The sequence below is a fragment of the Panicum virgatum genome, chromosome 3N, assembly GCF_016808335.1.
Source record: "Panicum virgatum strain AP13 chromosome 3N, P.virgatum_v5, whole genome shotgun sequence".
Lineage (NCBI taxonomy): Eukaryota > Viridiplantae > Streptophyta > Magnoliopsida > Poales > Poaceae > Panicum > Panicum virgatum.
This window is the reverse complement of record NC_053147.1, coordinates 21679197-21701291: the sequence shown is the minus strand read 5'-3', so window position 1 is coordinate 21701291 and position 22095 is coordinate 21679197. Positions and strand designations below refer to the sequence as shown.

Below are 22095 nucleotides of genomic sequence, written 5' to 3'. Positions count from 1 at the left end.
GTAATTCCTGCCACAAGGGAGAAACCTCATCATACCGCCGGCTGCTCCTGCCACATCCTCGCCAAATTTCTCTGCATCAACATTCCTTCTGTGCACACAAAAAGAATAGAGTTAGGAACTGCAAGTCATACCACGCCTGTTTAAATGTGTTTTAATTTTACCCTGTCCAGCAAGTTTTGCTTGATTTCTAACTTACTGCGCATGGAACCCTTTGCACACCAACCAGGAATATAGTAAAACTGAATCCGCTACCCAAGTGGAAAATTCTCTAGAAGACATGATACCAAAGATTGGTATGAAATTCTGTACGGAGCAAGAGGCGTATGACTTTTACAATGCTTATGCTCGAGAAAAGGGTTTCAACATTCGAACGAGTTCACACAATGTCAAAAATACAACAACAATAAAGAACAGAACATTTTGTTATCCTCGTGCAGGTATTAAATTACATTTATCTTTTATTAGTTTCTTCATGGTTAAGGATACAATGTTATTATGATCAATTATAAAAAAGACAGTAAGATATCGTCGACACCCTATGACGGTGTGCGATTACCGCTAGCAGGGATTACTGGGAATCTCCGTTTAAAGATTCGGCCATGGGTATAAACCGCTCAAGAATCTCCTCTAAGGAAGCGGGTTGAGATGGTGGATTTAGACAGGTTCAGGCCGTCCGGAGGCGTAACACCCTATGTCATGTGTGTGTGGTGATTGGTTCTTTGATGATCCCGAGTTGGAAAGTCCAAGCCCAGAACCAGTGTATCAGTTAGGTGCCGAAAGGATCGGTCCCTTTACATGCCTTGGGGCCTTTCTATTTATAGGCTACATCTTCCTTCTCTGATGCTTCTCAAACTGGTGTGAACACACCCTTTGCATGGTGGGCGCCGTCTTCCAGGCTGCCCTGCCCCTGTCAGGAGGGCAGGTGTCTTGTCTGTACGCTATCCATCAAATCTTATGTACTCCCTCTGTCCCTAAATAACTGTCGCTTTCGCTTTCCGAGAAATAACTTTGATCAAATATATATAAAAATATATTAATATTTATTGTACAAATTAAATATCATTGGATATATATTTGAATCTAGTTTTTTATAAAATTTATTTAGAGATTTAATTATTACACATAATTTCTACAAATCTAGTCAAACTTGTGGCACGAAAACCAAAAGCGACTTTTATTTAGGGACAGAGGGAGTATGCAGCAATTTACCTTAGCAAGAAACTATATTCTCAATTCTTTTAAATTATTCAGAAAGTTGGGTTTCAACCACACTGGAATTTTCCAGTGAAGGTCTCTATTTTTTCTAGTTTGGTGCAAATTGTATAGATATAAAAAAAAAATCCAATTTTATTTCTTCTTATGATCACACAATCGATTGGAAGTGCATATTTTTGAAAAAGGGGAAAAGCACAAGACAACTAACGAGTCTAAATTTGGCATGGAACAAAAATCTCTTGCTATGAGAGGATCTTGAAGAATACACTGTCGTCTTCATGTTGTCACCAAGCTCATGCATCTATCTACGCATCCTATCTCGATGTTCCATCATGTGGACCTTGACTCGACACAACCAATGAGGAACATAGAAAATCGAACTCCTCACTGCTCAAATCCAGATCATGCATCATGCATTGAGGTTATGACCACCCGAACGAAATCTCGCAGCCAAAATCAAGGTTGTGGCCACCCAAATCGAAATCCACTGGAATTGAAATTCCACCTATACAATTCAGCTACTCGCCACCGAGAGTTACCTTGCTGCTGCCCAAATCAATCCTGTTGCTGCGGAGTGTAAGGTTTCGCACAGTTAAATCGAGCTCTTCGATTTGTGCAGAAGTGAGCTGACGAGCGCTTTTTCATTTGGGCGACAAGCGTTTAGCAGGAAGAAAGGATAGAATCTCGAGCAGTTAACACACGGTGTGGCGACTCCGATTTGCTGGTGGAGTGAGATATGGATAGAAAATTAGTAGGCCCAGCTTCTGGAGGGGAGATGAACGGGTGGCCTTCACGTGTATGGAGACACGTAAAGGAGACAGAGAAGGTGCAGCCGGGGCTGCTTTTCGTCCCAAAAGCCAAAACTCCAACTAAAATGAGTTCCTTTTAGAGATTGCTTTTTATATTACATTTTTGCAAGCATCTTGGACCTTGCTTTTGGCTTTTGGCTTTCTGCTTTTCAAAATGTATGGAATAAAGAACTCTTTTAAAGTTGTTTTAAAGGATAAAGATAGAAGATATAATTTATACTTGTTTCAACTAAACGGTTTTCAGCTTTTCATACCACCTTTCTCCCACAGCTGCACCTCAGCAAAACAGAGGCTTTGTTTAAATCCAAACTTCAAAATTTCAATTTTTTTTGTAAATCGCATGCATGGTGTATTAAATGTAATTGAAAAAAAATCAAATTACACAAATAGACTGTAAATCGCGAGACGAATCTGATGAACCTAATTAGGGCGTGATTGGACACTAAACTGCTACAATAAAACTACAGTAAACATATGCTAATGACGAATTAATTAGGTTCATTAGATTCGTCTCGTAGTTTACAGACGAGTTCTGTAATTAGTTTTATGATTAATTTATATTTAATATTTCAAATGTGAAAAAAATTATTTTCAAAATTTCTAAACGGGGAACTAAACACACCCAGACATGCTTTTCCAAACGCACGCATCACGCGTCACTTCGACTTGGAGAGAGAGCTTGTGTGTACTGGGCCGAAGAATCCGCCAAAATCACAGGCCTCCCAAACCAACGCGCGCGCAACAAGGCCCTGCTGGCTGATTCAGCCCAACAACCACCGGGTCGAGCAGACGCCGTCTCCGTCCTGTTCCTTCCTCCCTTCCCGTTTCTCCCCGAGTCCCCCCGACAGCTCCCGTTTCTCCAGAACCGCGCCACCAGCTGCCGTATCCCGCCGCGGGCGAGGGCGAAATCCTTCCTGTTCCAGAGGACGGCCTTGCCCTGCATGGATCAGAGGAAGGCCATCTTCCGCGCGAAGCTCCGCGAGACAAAGGAGAAGCAGCAGCGACGCATCGACCCCTCCCTCGTCAGGTTCCGCTCCGACTCTCTATCTTGATCCGTGTCTTCGGTTTGGTTCCGGGTTGGGCTTCGGAATCCTACCGCTATGTTGGTTCCGTGGTCGGGACTCGTGGGGATGGTTGGGTTGGCTGCCGTACTGATAGGTGGTGTAAACCCTAGGGCATTCTGACGAACAGCCGGCGCGAATTGTGAGGGTCCAGGTAGTGGTGCTTAAACCTCTAACCAGTAGATTTGTTGATTCGCTCTAACAGTAGACAATAGTTCCGGATGCTGTATAGCTCCCTGAATCAATATGTTACACTCTCATGGTATGGTATGTATGCTAATGCATTCCATATTTCCATAGCCGAAATGTCATCAGAAAAATTAGTTTTAGAGTGCACAGTGGATTCCAGCATCTTTCATCATTCATTGATTCTACAGAGGTTGTCATAGACCTTGACAGTACATGTAAAATCAGAACTTGTTTTAAGTTATAGCTACACATTGAAAATGCTTCTCACATTGTACCCCGGATTATAATTAAATAATGCAAGTATGAGCTAACGAATTGACATCTATAAGTTGTATAACCTTGTGCAGGTATAATGAATTCGATCAGCCCATATGCAGAGTCTGCAATATTACTTTAAAGTCTGAAGCACTTTGGCCTGCACACCAAGTGTCACGGAAGCATCATGAGGTAAAATTGTTGCCCACTGAGCAATCGATTTGGGCAACTATTATTGATTATTCAATTCTACTCTCAGGTCCATATACTGACCAGGCCCTGTATACTAAGTATGTCATATATAAGTGTATATAATAGGTAATACACTAGTATGACAATTGAACATCGACTAATCGTGGATAAGCCGCTACTTGGATGACTCGAGAACATTGGTTGACTTGTAGTGTGAGTGCTGGCCATGTTCAGAGGATAGCTCGAGTGGTTGTTTAAAGGCAGTGACACACAATCCATTATACTACGCTGTGATATCTTAAAACTTAGTCTTGTCCATCACTTCATTAGTTCATTTAGAGGAAAGAAGTGTTATCTAATATAAGAAGAAAATGTGGTTTTCTCTGCTTGTATCGCTAGTTCCATATGAAAACTAAACAGTGCCAGTACAAGTACATATTTGACACCTATGTTGTTTTGTTTCTTTTGCTAGCCATTTAATTTGAACCCCTTTGAGCACACCTCTGAACTTCCACAGACTATGGAAGAAGTTTCATGCCTATTTATTCATGTGTTCATGGCAGTCCAATGGTTTACCCTCTGTCTACTACTCTACTGGCTTATTCTAAGGATTGGTTTGATGTGGTTTTCTTTTCTATAAAAAAATTCTAGTTATCCATTCAGAGTTTTGGTGGTAATATTTTATATGTATTAACCATAGTCAACAGCATGTAATCTTTGGTGAAAACCACTATTTTCCCTTATCTATGTTGTCTGTAGTTATTGCTTACTATCAAATAGCATACATGTCTTTCCACAAGAGCTGCCAGAACATGATTTCTGTGTTGAGATAGATACTAAGTATAATTAATCGCTCCAAGAATGAGCTGATAGTTTGTAAAATTGTATTCATACACTGCATTGTGCATTCAAAGTGTATTTGCTATTGAAGGTGCCTGTCCTTACTGCTTCTGAACTGAGCTTGTATTTTGATAATAGGCAAAAGCTGCAGCAACTGCTAAGGCTGCAGCAGGTGCAGGATCTCGAGGCAATAATACCAAGCAGGAACAACCAGTGGAGTCTCACAAGCAAAAATCTACCACACTACCTACCAATTTTTTTGATAATCAGGGAACAAAAAGGCGAAATGATGGTGAGAATACCAAACAACCTCCCTTTCTCCAAATAGCGTAAACTTAACTGGCTCTATAGTAATACTGTGTGGACATTTTGCTTCTATTGTTTTACATGCCATGTTTCTGTGGTTGTAAGTCAGATGCATTATCATTATCATGGAAATAAATTTTCTTCTTTTGCCTTAGCTACTTCTGATTGACTGATTATTCCTTTTGTCCTGCCACTGGTTTATTATGCAATGTAATCTATTCGGATTTTATTTTCTCAGAAAACATCTGTGTTGACATATCATTTTAATCTCTGTATGCCAACCGTTACCTTATTTACGTCTACCAAAAAATTGCAATTACATTCCTAACTGTATCTGATAAATCATTAAATATATAAGTGTGTTACTAACTATGTTAAGTAAAACATGGTGTAGGGTTCGATACATTGTGAAGTTGTTTTAGATATTTTACAAATATCTGAATAAAGCACAATAATCTTAAATTGATACTTATAAGGGGTTTTGAACATTTTGTTTTATGGAACATATAAAACAAATGTATTCTCAGTATAGCTTCCTACTCGTACTATTATGCTAAAGCATAATATGATGCTTATCTGTTAGCAGTCCTAGTAAACTTAAAGGTTTTGCACAGATCATTGTCTCCGCTAATTCAACAACTTTGATACTAGATACTGGTCCTGAAGGAAGGTCTGTGCGCCGTGAAGTTTCTGTTATTCAACCGAAGGCCAAAGAAGCAAGCACAGATAAACCATCTGTTAGGCCAGATCAAATGGCAAAGAAAGGGAGTCATACCAGCACGAATGCCAAAGGAATCCTTCCAGGGAATTTTTTCGACTATGCAGATGCAGATGAAGATGAAGCTCCACCTCCAGCCCCAGCTGCTAACGAACTTAGTACATCTGGAGACATCGCCAATTCCAATCACATGCAGGTGAAAGGTATCCCTGATGGCTTCTTTGATAACAACAAAACTGGCAATGGCATGCAATCCAGTGAACCTGGTTCATTGTCTAAAGAGGCAAAGAGTTCAGGAACTGCTCAAGTAAAGGCATCATTGCCTGAAGGTTTCTTTGATAACAAAGATGCTGATCTCCGGGCACGTGGTATCCAACCTCAAAAAGTTGACATGAAGTAAGTTTTCATGTTCACCTCTTGCATTTGCATTGCATCTGAAATACGTGGCCATTTTCACCAGAACCACCCTTAATTAATCATGCATTTCTCTCTTCCTTTGACAATTTTAAATTCGATAAATAACCAGGATTGACTGGTTATATTTTGAATAGCATTTGATGATGTTGGTGCTTTGCAGTGGCTGATTAGCATAATTTAACAGCATGAGGATGATTTTGTAAGCCAAGTCATGCATTGTTATTTCCACATGTATTTTGCATTTTGCATCAGTCAAGATCAAAATCTGCAGCGGTAATGCAGTATAGACTTAGTAAATTATTATTATATGTGGTTCTTGTTATGTACACTACATTATCTTGCTAATTGCCTAAGGTCGCTAGCTCGGTTGGTCGAGGGCGTCCAGTGGCACCCCCGCGGCCGGGGTTCGATTCCCGTGTGGAGCGAATTTCCGGTCCGTGGGGTAAAAAAATCCCCTCGCCTGTTCCCATTTCCAAAGCATGGTTTGAGGTCCGGCCTAACTCACAAGGCGACGGACCCCCGTGTACGGGTGGGGCAGGGGTTCGGGGGTTTTCTTGGCCTGTTGTGAGAATGTCATTCTACCTCTCAAACAATGCTGTGGGGGCGGTCTTACCCCCCGCAGGTCAAGTTTTTTTTATCTTGCTAATTCATAAAAACTCTTGTACAGTGATGCATACAAAGAATTTGAGAAGGAAATTCAAGAGGACCTGCAGGAAGTTGATGATCGCCTTGAAGAAGAGGAGGTTAGGCTAACTTGTATTCTACTTCCTATGCTAATGGTGAAAAAGAATACGTGCCTATAATTGCACATGTTAACTCCACACTGCTGATATGAGCAAACTTTGCATTTATGCTGCAGATTGATGCTGCTGCTGAGAGGGAGGAGTACTTGACTCTAGAGCAACAGTAAGATACTTATTCACATCCAGTTACATTGGGTAAAAAAAAAGGGACCACATTCTTAGCAAAGTGAAAAGGTTTTTATTGTGACCATCTTTTCATTTGTACACAGGGAGTACAGGCAGCAAGTAGATATGTTGAAGAAACAACTCGTTGAGTCAAAAGCTGCCCGTACTGCTAAAGTAAATAGCAAGCCTGTAGGTATGGACACGGAGTCCAGCAGCGATTCATCAAGTGATGAAGAGGATGACAGCACAGATTTTGCAGTTGACTGGAGAGCGCAGCATTTAAAATGATGGAAAGATTTTGTAACTGGCACCAACCTACCGTGGAAATAGAGAACTTTAAGAACCCACCATCATCGAGAATTGTAGCCCAGTACTTCAGTTTTTTTCTACATGAAGAATACTTTTGACTTCTACATCTTTCCTTCCCTCCCTCAGTAGCACCATGGGCAACTTTGTATAGACCGGAGTTCCGACCACCATGACTTGACTGCGAATCGCATGTGATGACTGATTGAACTTCTTTGTCTGAAGCAAATTTTGTAGCAAATTTTGAGCGATGATTAACTTGTTCCAAAATGGACCGTACATTGAATATTTTACATGTTTCTCTTAATTGTATACTCCCGCTGTCCCAAAATAAGTGTAGTTTTAGGATTCAAAATTTGTCCAAAATAAATGTAGTTCTCACTTTTCAATACAACTCTCTCTCTCTTCTTCTCTGCCCTTTTTTGTTTCATGTGCACTCTCTATTTTTTTTATTCCTTCTCAATTCTCGTGCCCAATTTCTAAAACTATATTTATTTTGGGACGGAGTACATTTTAGGCAAATTGCCTCAGCATCACCATCTTGGCAGACGGGTTGCCTGTGCATGTAGATATCTTTGGTCCTCGACACGAGGACATCGCTGCTGCTTGATGGTTGGTCGGAGCTCCTCTGGAAGTTGAGATCTGAAAGGGACGCCTGTACCTGTGCAGATTGACTGGCTTGTGCATGCTCAACGCCTGCGACCTCCTACAGGGTTCTTGTCTGTCCAATGCTCCTATCGGTGACGGTGATAGGCGGTGTCAATCAGTGTTTCTTCATCCCGGGTGCGCATTCTTTTGCAACAGTTTGCTGACGCCGGCCTGTTTGCTTCTCTTCGCAAAAAAATTTCGTCAGGCTGGTTCCATTCGTGCCGAGCCTGTGTCAAGAAGCCAACTTTTGGCAGCTCCACCATCCTATACATTTAAAATATGTGTTTGAACACGCATCTGCAACATATGATAATTGATGTGCATATGAAAAAATGTGTTTGAACATCGCATGACGTAGGCAAACTTAGTTGAAACTGTTCATCTTCCTAGCCAGATTTGACACCTGCTTATTCTATCTCAACAGCTGTTGGTTGCAAAGTCATGTATGGCAAGGTTTGATGGACATACATGAAGTAAAGAAACATACTAATAATCTGGTCAACTGATTGGATACGTGCACCCGTGTACAATCACGTCATGAGCCGCCAACTGCCTAAACAACCCGTAGAGTTTTTCTAGAAAGCAAAACAAATAATCCACTGATGGTGCTGGAAAAGGTATCAGCTTATTTCTAAAGTCATGTAATTGCAAGTGAAGATGAATGGTCTCAAAGATAAGTAAATTAATAGATGGTGACATGTTTTATTGTTTTTGGTGTGATTTTGCAGTCAAAGAGGAGTGGTTAGCCATCAATAATCGGACTATATTTTCTAGAACTGTCAATGATGGAGATGACAATCCATAGTGTTTGTGGCACACACGAATCAAAGATACACAGAATGACAGAACTATAAAAACGACGTCAATTCAAACTCCTATTTCAAGAACAAGATTGTTCTTCTTTGAACGCTTACATCTCGCGAGTCACCCAACTGGTGCTGAGGCACATGGATTTATGATTAGAGACATAGTTAGATTTTGTTCCAAAATCTATCTGTATTATAGCCTGTAGATCCTCTAGTGCATCGAGTATATGTTTGATTAATTGACAGTTTCTTTTGCCTTCCTTCTTCCTATTTCCCCATCTAAGATGCAACACTCTGCAAAGTCCTTACCCCCTTGTAAATTGTTCTCTTGGTAACAAAAGTTCAGGCAGCCAAAATGGCAGCCCGAGTTTTCTTACATAATGAATAAGCATTTTTTTAAAAAAATATCTCAAGATGATATGATTTGTGGTGACTGGTGACCCCATTTCCTTTTGTGTTTCCATTTTCGTAAAATCACAAAAATTATACTGCTGAAAAATGCAACCGATGCAGTGACAACAACAGCAATGCATGTTTAAATTTCTGTTTCACAGAAGCACTTGAAGGCGTGATACATAATGCGTGAGCAGAAATTGTGTCAAGATGATAGCCATGGTCCCGTGATTATTTTGCAGCAACAGTTGATATGAGTATATGACTTCCAAGTTCGTACAGACATTTTGGTGTATGAACCAATATCAGTTGACATGATTATTGTGCGAACCGATATCATATCAGTTGATACGATCACTCGCTGATATCGGTTCGAACAATATCATTCTTTTTTGTTTCACTGCTACTCAGGACTTACGTATTATACGATCCTGACTTCACATGATACATTCTGAGCATGCTGAAATCCAGAGGAACAAGGCTGAAGGTAAGTATGAATCTCAGACTAGTGAGATCAGATAGTTGTCCGAAAAAACCCAAGTAGCAGTAATGCCAGTGAGGTGTTATAGTGCATTTGTGCAGAACCAATATATTCATTGGTTCAACGATTAGCAATAGTAGTTCTATCAAAGCACGATTCCAAAAGAAAAAAGATCTTTCAAAGCAGATGAGAGCAGACAGCAGTATAACACCGAACTCCGTTGATGGAGCCTGAGATCATATCTTGCTCTTTGCTGCAGAATCTTGACACCTGCTCAATTCAAATTTGACTCAAGAAATTCCTGAATTGCTCCAAACAGTTGAACACCACAACATTGCCCTATTTTCACCCACAAGGTAAGCAAATTCATTGTGCCCAGTGAATTCAGTGCTCTAATTGTATGCAGAGCATTTTATCAGTAGTCTCATAGAATTTCAGATGGGTACAAACAAATTCCAAATCAGAAATCAATTACACTTATTTGACAATTTGACATGCCGGCAAAGAATTTTGTAGAATGTCTTAGATATTGGCAGTTTTTAAATTTCCAGTGCTACTATACAACAAGTCTGTACACTGTCCACACTGAACATCAACATAAGAAACATATAGTACATCTAAAGATAGTTCTACACTTCTATTCTATAGTCAGTTCCTCATTCTTTATTCCATGAGAATTGATCTCTGAAGTAAGATCAAAGAAGCTGGCAGAGGTTAAAAAAAAAACTGCCAATCAGGCAAGCGCTCATTCAGCTAGAGAATCAGAACCCACAAAGTTTGCAACAACATCCATGGAATGATGCAAACCTTCTGGAACATCAATTTCTCGTGACACACCACCGCCTTCATCTATCCTGCAATCTGCAGCCGATGGTATGGAGCTCTCCTCCCAGGCTCCTGCTACCTCAGAGTTGCCATTGAAGCACGGAGCAGGATCAGCAGAGACCACAGAGCCAACACTGCACGGCTTCTGGAAAGGGGACGCGCTGACCTCGGCGTCAATCTTACCACGGACATCGAGCAGGAGGCTCCTGAGCCTCATCACCTCTGCCTCCAGTGCGGCATGGTCCTGCAGCCTCCCCAGCAGCTGCTGGTTGGCGGCTCGGAGCTTCTTGACCTCCTCCTCCAAGAAAGCCGCGTGCGCCTTCTTCTTCTCCCGGTACTTGCGCACGGCCTCCCTGTTCCCCAACGGTCTCCGTGGCTTGGCCGGGTCCTCTCTGGCGTCGTCGCCCTCGGCGCCTCCGGCGAGGACCTGGGTGTGCGTGTGCAGGCACGTGTGGGTGTGCATGGGGCCCGACGGGCCGGGAGGGTTGCAGCTGTGCGTGTGGGTGCAGGTCGTTGTGGCGCTGTTGAAGAGCTCGTCGAAACTGCCAGGCACCTCCGGGTGGGAGAAGAGCAATTGGCAGGGGAGGTCAGCTCCATCGTCCATTGTGACAGAGAATGAGCCAAAGAACAATTTCCTCCTCCTATGGTCAATGGACAAGTTGCACGGGGGAGATACCCAAAAAGAAAGAGAAGCAGGATGAAAGAATCAAAGAACTTGGTTCTGCAAGGATGCTGCTAGAGGCTGTAACAATTGAATTGCCGATCAGAGATTGAGATCAAACTAACTTGCAGGGCAGCAGCAGACCTCACCACCGAACACAGCAGTAGACCTCCGCAGCATCCAAGAAAGGGCAGCGATCTCCTGCAAGCAACAGCGAGCTGCCCAAATTGGACGAAAAGCAATTCAGCGAGATGGTAGAGCGAAGCTTTGAGCGTCTGACTGGAAGCCGTGGAGACAGAATTCAGGGAGTGGGGACTTGAAACCACGCCGCATCAACGTGAAACCCCCAGGCGGTAAAATAGCCGGAAAAGCAGGATTCCGGCATCAGAACCTCATCTCGAGACGGAGAAGGACATGGAAGTATGGAACCGACGGTAGTCGGTAGAGCAGGCCGCAGGCCGCAGGCGGAAGGCCTCTCTCCGTTGCCGCCGAGCTGCCTCTCCCGGGGAGAAACTTTCACCCGACTACTCTGCTTTCCCAGTTCCTCCCCCTTTTCGCCTTTCACGTCCCCTTTCTCTCTCGTCTCCCCACCGATCTTTTTGGTGACGTCCGATCCACTGCTTTCCGTTTTATCGGCGATCGGGGGGAGGCGGAAGAGGAGAATCCTGGAAAGGGGGGCGTTCTGTGGAGGAGGAAATGGACGTCGACGTGATCGGACGGGTGGTGAGGGTAGGGGTTGTGGGGCGGAGATGGACGGAGGGGAGGACTGGGACGATCGCCTCTGTTTTTTTTTTTGAGACAGGGTGTTTCATTCATTACTCACGAACATTGTTACAATAAGACATCAGGTGTCCCAGAACAAAATGGTGGGGCTATAGACCGCCACTCACCCATCATATTCGCACTAAAACACCTATATGGCCAGCTCGTGAGCCACAATTACGCCTAGTTACACCCATCGACACAGCAGAAAAATAGAAAAAACTTCAAACTCAACCCCAACCTATACGAAGATTCGAATAGGAGGTCGCAAAGGCAAACGCTGAGCAAGCATGCCGAGAGACTGTGCCCATAGAACAATGACCAACATTCCTGCAGGCGGGATCGAGCCGAAACTTCCACATCCTTCCTGCTCCATGCCGAAGCCGGCCAAGTTCCACCTCCCCACTCCATGAGCTGCTTGGACGATGAACGAGCACCGGCCCACAGCTCGCAAAGTAGAAGAGGGGAAGGGGTTCTGCCGCCACCGGCCCAAAAGCCGGCGATCGGAAACAAGAGCCGCCATTGCTGAGCAAGTCAGCAATCCGGCAAATCAGCCCCACAACGGGGAAGACAATCCTCACGACGCCGTAATCCGCGAAACTTGAAATGCCCAAGACAGCAGAGCACCTTGCACCGCTACTGAGCACCAAGCGAACGGAGAGGAGAAAGAGGAACAAAAGCTTCACGCCGCCGTCCATTCCGCCAGCGGGGAAGAGTCCAGACTTATTCGGCACGCCACCGGATAGACACCAACCCGCCTCACAGAGAAAATCCAAGCAAAGGAACTCACACGTATGTTCTTGGAGGATCAAAATCCACATTGCCGCGCCGCCGTCGCCGGCAACCAACAGAAGGAACAAGATCCACCCCGCCACGCCGCTGTTGCCAGCCACGAGCAGGAGGAAACCCGGCCAACGAGGAGGAAGCACCGCCGCCATCCGCATGCGAACAGGAGCGACCGCTCCGCTCCTCCGGCAAAACCTCGACCTAAACATAACTATCTCTAGTCTATATACATCCGAACCACGATTCCGCGGCCCACCCCCCTCTCCGACGCCGGACCAGCCGCCGCAGAGGAGAGGGGCCGACGGAATCACCGCCGGAAGCCCTCTTCGCCTCGGTGTCGCCCTTTTCTCCCCTTTCTACTGTAGCCGAGCGGATAAGAACGAGCCGAGCGGAATCAGTTCTTGCCTCTGTTGGGAGGCTTTTGTTCACGCACCATGATTGGACCTTCATCTTCTCTTCTTGCTTGTTGTGGTGGCCTACCACTTGGCCTGGTCTTGTCTTTCAGCTGGACTTTTTTGCCCCTTGAGAAGTTAAGATATTGTTGCCTAGTTGACTATGGACATCATGTTCATATGGCATCAAGGTCTGGAAAGTAAGATGGCCGCATTAGCACAAAGTAGTACTCACTCCATCCCACTATAGTTGGGCAAATGGGCCACTCCGTATAATTCAGTCCGGCCCTATGCCTGATCATTTGGTTGGGCCGTGCCGAGCCACCTAGCGTGCTGACTCATGGCCAGACGCGATCGTAAACCCTCATAATAGGGTCAGGTGGGGCCGCTCGGCACGCTAGGCTCTTGGTGCCCGTGCCGGCACAGGGCAAAATACCACTTGTTCAACTCATGATCTATGTACCAATTTCGAAATATGAATCATTCACACAGTTTCACAATAACATATCAAATGAACTTAAATTTTAGATGAAAAAGAAACAAAGACAATAAAAAAACTGGCATAGAGATAAAAGATGATACAAATACTAATTGATATTGAGCTTTTGGTTCCTCACGGTCAAGACTTCACAGATCTGTGAGACTGGAGCACCAGAGCATCATTGTGACCGCTGAATCAACGAGAGGATGAGTGAGCTCCAGATTTAGAACACGAGCGAGCTCGAGGTCCAGTGTCAGGAGCCGAGTGGAGAGAGTGAGGTGAGAGCCGGAGGCTAGGAGCGGTCAGGAGGGTGCGGAGGAAAGGCCGGTGGTGGCCGCGGCCGGCCATCGGAGAGCTAGAGAAGATAGGCTAGGGTTTTGGGATGGCCGGAGAGAGCGAGACGAGGAGGCGGCGTCAAGGAGGCGGGTGGGCGAGCTAGGGTTTGGGGTGGAGTGGACGGCCAGCAACTCCAGCCCCCAACAACTAGTGGGCCGGGCTGGCCAACCACTAATTGGCTGGGGCCAACAGCCGTGGGCTTTTGTTGGTACCGAGCTGCTACTGGGCTGGTGTTGTCGGTCGAAACCCACCGGCGAGCAGCGACAGGCAACACGAAGAGCCAGGAGGTCGCCGGGGCGCTGGCAGGCACTGCTCCCTCGTCGACGGCCCGCAATTCCAGCAACGCGCCGCGGCTTGTGAAGACGCAGGGCATGCCACCTGATCTATACCCGATCAGGAAGGTGCGGACGTGCTTGCGAAGATTGACCTGCACACACAAACATGTGGAAACGTAAGTTCGAGCCGTGGTCGGCTCCCCGGGACGACTCTTGCATCGGCTTTAAAGAGCCGATCGAGTCCCGGTGTCAGATCGGATCTGCATCTATCCGGATATTAATGAATAAAGCAAATAACTATAAAGCTGCTTCAAATAAATCTAGTTGATCTAATCCACAACGGTAAAGACTTCACTGCTAGATCGGAACATCCTACACGTGACTAGGCCTAATAAACATAACAGATAACTAAACCATACCCAAAATAGAGGCCTAAGAACTAGCAAGAGCCGATTCTCGGATCAATTCCCTGTTAAGACTAAAGCAAAGCATCTAATACGCCACCGGATCGTCCAACCCGTTTGCAAGGCCTAACCTAGCAGATATTACGCCAACTCTTAAGAACAAGAGCAAACCGTAACAGATCAGATCTACTAAACTTAAAAGAAGCAGGGTGTTGCCTCTGTACAACTAATTCTATGCAACAAGAACTAGTATAAGATTGAAACGTGATAGCACAGAGGCAACATGATATTCGTAGATGATAAGCAACGAAGCACAACGGATCTACTAAAAGCCATGCTACGAACATCAGAATAACTAGTACTACTCGCCATAAAAAATGCTTCAGTACGAGTAATACTAAGGTAAAAGCAAGAACAATACTGCCCTGATCGCAAGAAGCGATCAGGGCAGCATGGCATTTACTTGGATGAAACCCTAGGATTAGGGGTGGCGATGCGCCGAGAGTTGTTGTTTGCGAGACGTGATGACGCTCTCCTTTACGAATAACAAAGGATACATATTTATAGTCCGGAGACTTGGGAAACAATTTAAACTAATCTTGTCCCGATCGGACTCTATCTCTAATCTTAAACTAAATCTAAGGATACATGGCCCATGTGGCCCAGATGCTCACGCAGGAGCCGATTTACAAGTCTTCTTAGTCTTCGGCTTTAAGCCCATCTTGCTTTCTGCCCATAAATTAATCCTGTTAATTTATGGCGATAACAGCTGGTTACTTAGTCCGGTCGTGCCTGGGCTGACACTATGGGCCAATGTGGTGGCCCAAGCACAGCCTGCTACATCAGGCTGGGCCGGCTCGAGCACTATTCAATCACGCCGGATCGGACTCGAGTCGGCCTTTTCCAGGTCAGGCTTCGGGCTGCCCGTTAGGCTCGACCCATATGGCCATCTATACGTCCCACAGATTATTTATTTCGAAAATTTCAAACATAGTAGAAAATGACGCTGTTACCTTTAATCAACTATAGTAGTTGTGATTGAAAATTGTGCTAGTTATTTGATTTCCTAGGATCCTCAATAAATGTAAGTGTATTGGAACTTGAAAGTAACATCTACTAAAATATTTGATTAGCTCTATGCCCTTTTCTCTGCAATTATTTCTTAGTATTTGATATTTCTTTAATTAGATGGGCTTTACCACAATCTAAACAAACAAAATTAAAAGCTAAATGAACAATTTTTTACCTTTGGCTCGTCGCTCTTGCAATAAAATTTCAGAATCCAGATTACGTTAAAACAGGCTAAGATCATCGATCCAAGGTCCCGTTCAATGTGCCCAAAATCATCATGAGTGCTCATGTTCTCTCTTTCTCTATCACGTTCCAGTTTGTTTTCTTTTAAGAAAAAAATCGTTTCCATGTGCAGGAAAGCTCAACATGGATGAAAAGACAAGGTTCTTACTTCCTTGAATCTCAGCATCAGCAGTATTGCAAAAAAAAAAAAAATAATGCTCTTGTCCTTAATCTAGTTGGGCCTCCAACCGCGCGCGCTCTGCAAATCTGCAGCCTGCTCCCCTACACCTCTTGCTTCCTTCCTTCCCAGTTCCCACGTCATCTCTTGATCTCTTCCGACCGAGCCGCCCCGCTCCAGTCCCCCGATGCCGTCCGCGCTGTCGGCTGCGGGCAGCCTCGCCGGCGGCGCCCCGTCATCACAGCCACGCGTCTATATCACCCACAATTTTTTGGATGGACTACGTAACCCTTAATCTATGAAACGGTCTATATCACCCTCTAAACTTTCCAAAATCGGTCAAATTATCCCCTAAATCAATTTTGAAAAATCATAGTAAATCACAATAAAATCATAAAATAAAAAATCCAATTGTGTTGGACTCCAAATGAGTAGAGCTACACAGTAAATATATAATATGTTATGCTTTAGTACATTTTTTTACAGCTATGAAGAAAAACATAGATCCAAAGCTACAGCAAAAAAAATACTAAAACATACCATATTATATGTTCATTGTGTAGATCTACTCATTTGGAGTCCAACACAATTAGATTTTTCATTTTATGATTTTTTGTGATTTATTATAATTTTTCAAAACTGCTTTAGGGGATAATTTAACCGGTTTTAGAAAATTCAGGGGTGATATAGACTATTTTATAGATTGAGGAGTTATGTAGTCCACACTTTATAGTTGAGGGGGTGATATAGACTTTTTGTATGGCGCGAAAGTCCCCAGCGCTTTGGCCTTTGGGGGCATGTGCGTGGAGAGCGGATTTTGTGCCGCCCGGCGTATTTACGCCGGATATCTGGACGACGCAGCCGTTTTTGAGATCCGCACGGTCACCTCCAACATAGCGTATTTCGTAACAGTATGTGACTTAGGCTATCCACACTTTCCTTTAAAATCTTTCTCTAAAAAGAATATTTCATCCCAATCATCAATATTCTTTACTCTATATCCAATTCTTCCACACTCATTTATATTTTATATTTATCCTCAATACCAACTACCACCGCACGAGTCCACATGCCCTACACATCACCCCACCCACCCGTCGCCCTCCCCTCCCATTCTTCTCTCTCCCGCCTTCTCCCCTGCTCTCCGTCGGCGCCGGCGCGGGGGCGGGCTCCTAGTGCCAGATCGACCCAGCGTTCGCCACCATGGCCGCGGACCCGGCGACCCGCGCGGCGTTCGTCGCCGCGGCCGTCACGCTCGCCTGCGACAGCGGCTTCGACGGGCTCGACGTCGCCTGGCGGTTCCCGGCGTCCGCGGTCAAGATGGTCGACTTCGGTCGGCGCGGTGCCTGCGGGGACAGGCCGAGCCGCGCTGGAGGGCCGCAGCAGGGGTAGCAGGAAGCTCCGGGGCTCACGGCGGACGGCAAGTTCGGCGACGCGCGGCGGACGGCGAGCTCGTCGCGGGCGGGGGCGTCGAGGCATTCGTGCTCGCACGCACGCGAGCTGGAGGGAGCGGCGCGCGCGGGGCGTGGCCGCGGCGGCGGCCGGCGCAGCCGTGGGCGGAGCGAGGGTGGGGCGGACCCGCCGTCGCCGTTCACATCGGCCCTGGCGCAAGCGCATGAGGCCACCGGCCAGTAGCTCCAGAGGCACGCCCAACAAGCCGCTCGAGGCCTCTCGGGGAAGCAGTGGCCGGAAACCTCGCGTTCGCACTCTCGCGCGTCCCTGACGAGAGCGTGTCCCCGGCGAACCGCGCGACTAGCTCCTCCGGCGCGTGCGCGCGCTGGGCTCGCGCGTGGTGGCGCTGGCGGAGCAGGAGCTGAACACGAGCATGGCGTCGCTGGCGGCGCGGTTCGCCGACGCGTGCGCGCACTACGGCGGTGCTCGCGGGGCGGCGCGAGGTCGGCCGCGGCAGGACGGCGCACGCGAGGCCGGCCCTCCTCCTCCGCGCGCCATCCCTCTCCCCGATGGCCGGCGGCGCTCCGAGCTCCGCGCGCCGAGATCCTCCCCTCCTCTCTCTCTCTCTCTCTCTCTCTCTCTCTCTCTCTCTCTGGGCCGGCGGCTATGCCCGTTCTTGCATGGCCATGGTGGCTGCGGCCATGGCGGGTCGGGTCCGTGGCGCCGACATGCGGGAGCAACAGCGGGCGGTGGCCGCCGCGAGCTGCTCCTCGAGCTCAGACGCGGCCGGTCGGGTGGAAGAGCAGGGACTGCGCGGCTCGGCGCGGATGGCTGGGCTCGTGCTTCGACGGGATGGTTGACGATGGCGGACAGGGGCAGGATCCGGTACCCTCTAGATATAGAGAAAACGGGAGGATACTGGAAGCTAGCGTAAGAGCATCTCCGATAGTTTTTAATATATTTTTCTCAAATCTTGTTGTTTGACAATTCTCCAAATAAATATAGAGAGACAAAATAAACTTCATCTCCAATAGTTTCCGATTTGTATTCCCTAAAAACAGAAATCGTCGCGCCGCCCCTCCCTGCCTCGCTCCCTGCCTCGCGCCAGGACGTGACGCCGCCCTTCCCTGTGACGCTGCCCCTCGCTGATTATCGTGACGCAAGCTGCAGCCGCCGGCCCTCTGATCAGTGCGAGAACTGGCCTGCTGCTGCCGCCCCTGCCTCGCGAGCACCTCCTGCCGCCGCCCCTGTCTGGAGGAACACGTCAGGCAAGGAACAGGACAGGCCACCCCACGTGCAGTTCAGGCAAGGAAAAGGGCAGGCCATCAATGGCCCAGCACGCCGGCAGGGCGGCCATACGCAGGCCTACGGCGGCGGCGGCGACCACAGAACGCGTCTGCCTATACCCAACGCGAAGGCGACGAACACATGCTACCGTAGGCCTATACCCAACACTGGAGAAAATGGAAAAAAACGAATGGATTTCTATACCGGAATGGCGGCGCGGCTTGTTCTCGACGGCGATGGCGCGAAGGAGTGGCCGCGTGGGAGAAGCCCGCGCGAGAAAAAAACGCGCAAGCGAGGAGGATAGGGAGTTTGGAAGGCTGCGTATTTTTACGCACAATAGAGATTAATTTGGCAATTGTTAGAAGATGGGGAATTAGAATGGAAAATTATTGAAGACTATTTTTTTAATTTTTCCTAAAAAATCAAAGATGAGCAAAAAAAAAAAAACTATTGGAGATGCTATAAGGTTTAGATTGTGCCGCTGTAGGCGTTTTTACTCACCCGCGTGGTTCTGCCCGGCGGAACCATGACCCTACCGCCACCTTCCCACCCCGCACCGTCCAATCAACATGCGCCGTTCAAAATTCAAATCTCTTCCGGCCAGATCCTCTCAACCAGCGCTGCCACTATTCACTTTCCCCTCCCCTCCCACCCCACCCCCAACACCCTTGCGTTCATCGCCTGTGCAGCCATCATCCCACGGGGACTACCTCCACCGTACGGAGACGAGGACCTCCGCCACACGGATGGGTAGGGGTGGGTAGTTAGGGTTTTGGCTTGGGCTAAAATGGGCCTTTGCGGACCAGGCTGATGGGAGTAGGTTACTTGGGCCGACTGACTTTGTTGTTTAGAGAGTAGATATTTTTTTCATTTTATTTCCATTCATCATTTTTTTTATCTGGAGTCCATTACTTGCTGTTAACTGTCTCCTGCAATTTAATTCGTCCTTTTTCCACAAATCAGGTTGACTATCCCAACTGGATACGTTTGAAATGAGTGCTGATCGCACTCCATTAGATCTGAAAATAGCAATAGTGGTTGTCAACTCATTGACCCTAAAGAATGTAAACGAGCAAAGGATCGAGCACGATATGCGTCAATGTCTGTTGACCAGAGGAATGAAAAAAATAAAAATGTCGTGAAGCCCGGCAAAGAAAGAAAGGTGATCCATCCAATCATTTTTTAGCGTTGAATCCTGGCAATGATATGTTGCTGATTGAAGCCATCCTCATATATATGTTGCTTGTTTTCATATAATACATATATGTCCACAACACATTGTGTAGACAGTGAGGGTATTAAGGAATCACATGATAAGTTCCAGCAACAAAACCAAGATGCTAATGAACGTAAACGGGATAGAGAAAGAGCCCGATACGCGTCAATGTCAAACGAGAAAATGATGGAAATAAGTAAGAAACGTCGTGAAGCCCGTAAAAGAAAGAAAGGTGATGTGTAAAGTTTTTTGAGTTACCCTTTCATAGCACTTTGTTTCTTATACTTTGTTTTTTTTTGAAGGAATGACACTCGACGAGTGCGTTTCTATTGATATAGCAGAAAAATACAAGACTACGGCCCTGGGAGGCCATAGCCAGGAAACAAAAAGAAAAAAAACAACAAACTCGTCCGGTTAGATTGGGACGTCAACACGGGTTACCGCTCAACTATACTCACTGGCCGGTTGGATTGTGACATCAACACGGCCAAACTCTATTCACAACGACGACAGAGGAGAAAAGACACAACCACAGCTTCCACCTACCATTGCACTCTTGCGGCTATCGAAACAACTGAAGTGTTCTAGTGTTGATAGAGGAGCAGAAGGGGCAAATACCACCACACCAGGAGGCCACTGCAGTGCAGGACCCACGACGGCCCGTGCGCCTCCAAGACGGTGCAGCCGGGCAGGTGGATGGCGCGGCAGAAGCACCTCGAGGTCGCGGAGGCCGCCGCCGCCACCACCGGGGATCCACCGGAGCACGTCTGCGGCGACGCTGGCAGACACCACCACCAGTAATGCCGCCAGCAAGTTCATCACCATGGCCGAGGTGCGCGAGCACGCGTCGCTGGACTCGGCGTGGATCGTCGTCCACGGCCACGTCTGCAATTGCAGCGCGTACCTCAAGGACCACCCCGGCGGCGCTGACAGCGTCCTCATCAACGCCGGTGCCGACTGCACTGAGGAATTCGATGTCATCCACTCCGATATGGCCAAGGCGCTCCTCGCCGCCTACCGCATCGGCGAGCTCATCGCTGCCGGGGATGGCAGCGACAGCCCGGACACAGCCGTGATCTGCAGGTCCCCGCCGCCGGCGCCTGTCGCGCTCTCCAACCCGCGCGAGAAGGTCCCCTGCCGCCTCGTCGGCAAGAAGGAGCTGTCCCGCAACGTCCGCCTGCTCCGCTTCGCGCTGCCGGCGCCGGGCCAGGTGCATCTCCGATGGGGGTCTGAACGAATTGGTGCAGGCTTGTGTTGGGGGGGGGATTTGCAAAAACTGGGATTATGGTGGGATGAGTGGGGGGTTAAGTGCTAAAATAACCCACCTTTGCCCATATCCTTTAGATGAGGATCATGTGGTCTTGATTGAGGTTTCCAAAGTTTGCACAAGAGTGTTGGTTTTCATAGGATATGGTGCCTACTATAAATTGTATGATAGAAGTAATAACTATAGCAATTTCTTATATTTCTTCTTGAATAGTAGCAAGATGTAGTAGCTTCATAGTCGGTCGGTGGAGCAAATCTTCACAGAGAGCTTTGACCTTGTTGCAGTGACACTATATCCTGCTTTAATATTTGTCATTTTAGCTTTTCTAGATACATTAATTTTGCTATGCACTTAAATATAGCAAAAACATGTATCTTGAAAAGCTAAAAACGACTAATAATTTGGAACAGAGTGAGTATTAATCAAAAGAGCAAGCTAGTGATGTGTTTAAGATCTATTTAAACCAACATAATTATTTTAATAGATTATTTTCCCTATGCATTAAAGAGCAAGTTAGCGATGTGAAAACTTATCTAAAGTAATGAATTTGTTGCAATGGTTTTTTTCTCTTTTCAAAAGCATCACTGATCATGGTGGCGGCTAGCTTTTGGGCCAACAGCTGTTGGGCAAAATCTTTGCAGGACACGGACGGTGGACACAGCAGGCCAAGCCCATGAGGACGTCGGAATGGACGGGCCCGAAATTGATGGTCTGCAACAACGTAGCAACCCAGGCCAGCAACAGTTAAAAAGTTTCTTTAAAAAACAACAAAAAAGTAAAACACGGGTACATAGCTACACGTGTCATTCAACGATAGAATGAAACGGGAGAAGCACTGCCGTCGCGCGGGTTTCTTCGGAGATAAGAAGGTATACATATTCCCATCCGATGTTCACATATTATATTGTCACGCCATGGCATTCATATAATAGGGACACTGGGACAGAACTATCGTTTCATATTTATGGCCTTGTTTAGATGCATAAAAAATGCACT

General features: G+C 46.5%; 2 protein-coding genes and 1 pseudogene across 2 annotated transcripts; 2 read left to right on the top strand and 1 right to left on the bottom strand.

The window, feature by feature from the left end:
* Positions 1-2809: 2809 nt before the first annotated feature.
* On the top strand, positions 2810-7504 carry LOC120665059 (zinc finger protein 830-like). The gene is made up of 7 exons (XM_039944484.1): positions 2810-3051; positions 3622-3721; positions 4700-4853; positions 5519-5981; positions 6670-6745; positions 6862-6908; positions 7015-7504. Exons 1-7 carry the CDS (start codon positions 2966-2968, stop codon positions 7196-7198), a joined length of 1110 nt encoding a protein of 369 aa, XP_039800418.1. The 5' UTR covers positions 2810-2965; the 3' UTR covers positions 7199-7504.
* Positions 7505-9997: 2493 nt separating this feature from the next.
* Positions 9998-11743, bottom strand: LOC120665058 (basic leucine zipper 23-like). The gene is made up of 2 exons (XM_039944483.1): positions 11156-11743; positions 9998-11010 (listed from the first exon to the last, which is right to left on the bottom strand). Exon 2 carries the CDS (start codon positions 10971-10973, stop codon positions 10290-10292), a length of 684 nt encoding a protein of 227 aa, XP_039800417.1. The 5' UTR covers positions 10974-11010; positions 11156-11743; the 3' UTR covers positions 9998-10289.
* Positions 11744-20528: 8785 nt separating this feature from the next.
* LOC120667655 lies at positions 20529-21197 on the top strand (annotated as a pseudogene).
* Positions 21198-22095: the final 898 nt, after the last annotated feature.

Excerpts from the sequence above, each read along its gene's own strand:
- LOC120665059 (XM_039944484.1), top strand. The coding sequence starts at position 2,966 with ATGGATCAGAGGAAGGCCATCTTCCGCGCGAAGCTCCGCGAGACAAAG. Across the intron at positions 6,746-6,861 it reads ATCGCCTTGAAGAAGAGGAG|ATTGATGCTGCTGCTGAGAG; the intron begins GTTAGGCTAACT and ends TTTATGCTGCAG. Across the intron at positions 6,909-7,014 it reads TACTTGACTCTAGAGCAACA|GGAGTACAGGCAGCAAGTAG; the intron begins GTAAGATACTTA and ends ATTTGTACACAG.
- LOC120665058 (XM_039944483.1), bottom strand. The coding sequence starts at position 10,973 with ATGGACGATGGAGCTGACCTCCCCTGCCAATTGCTCTTCTCCCACCCG.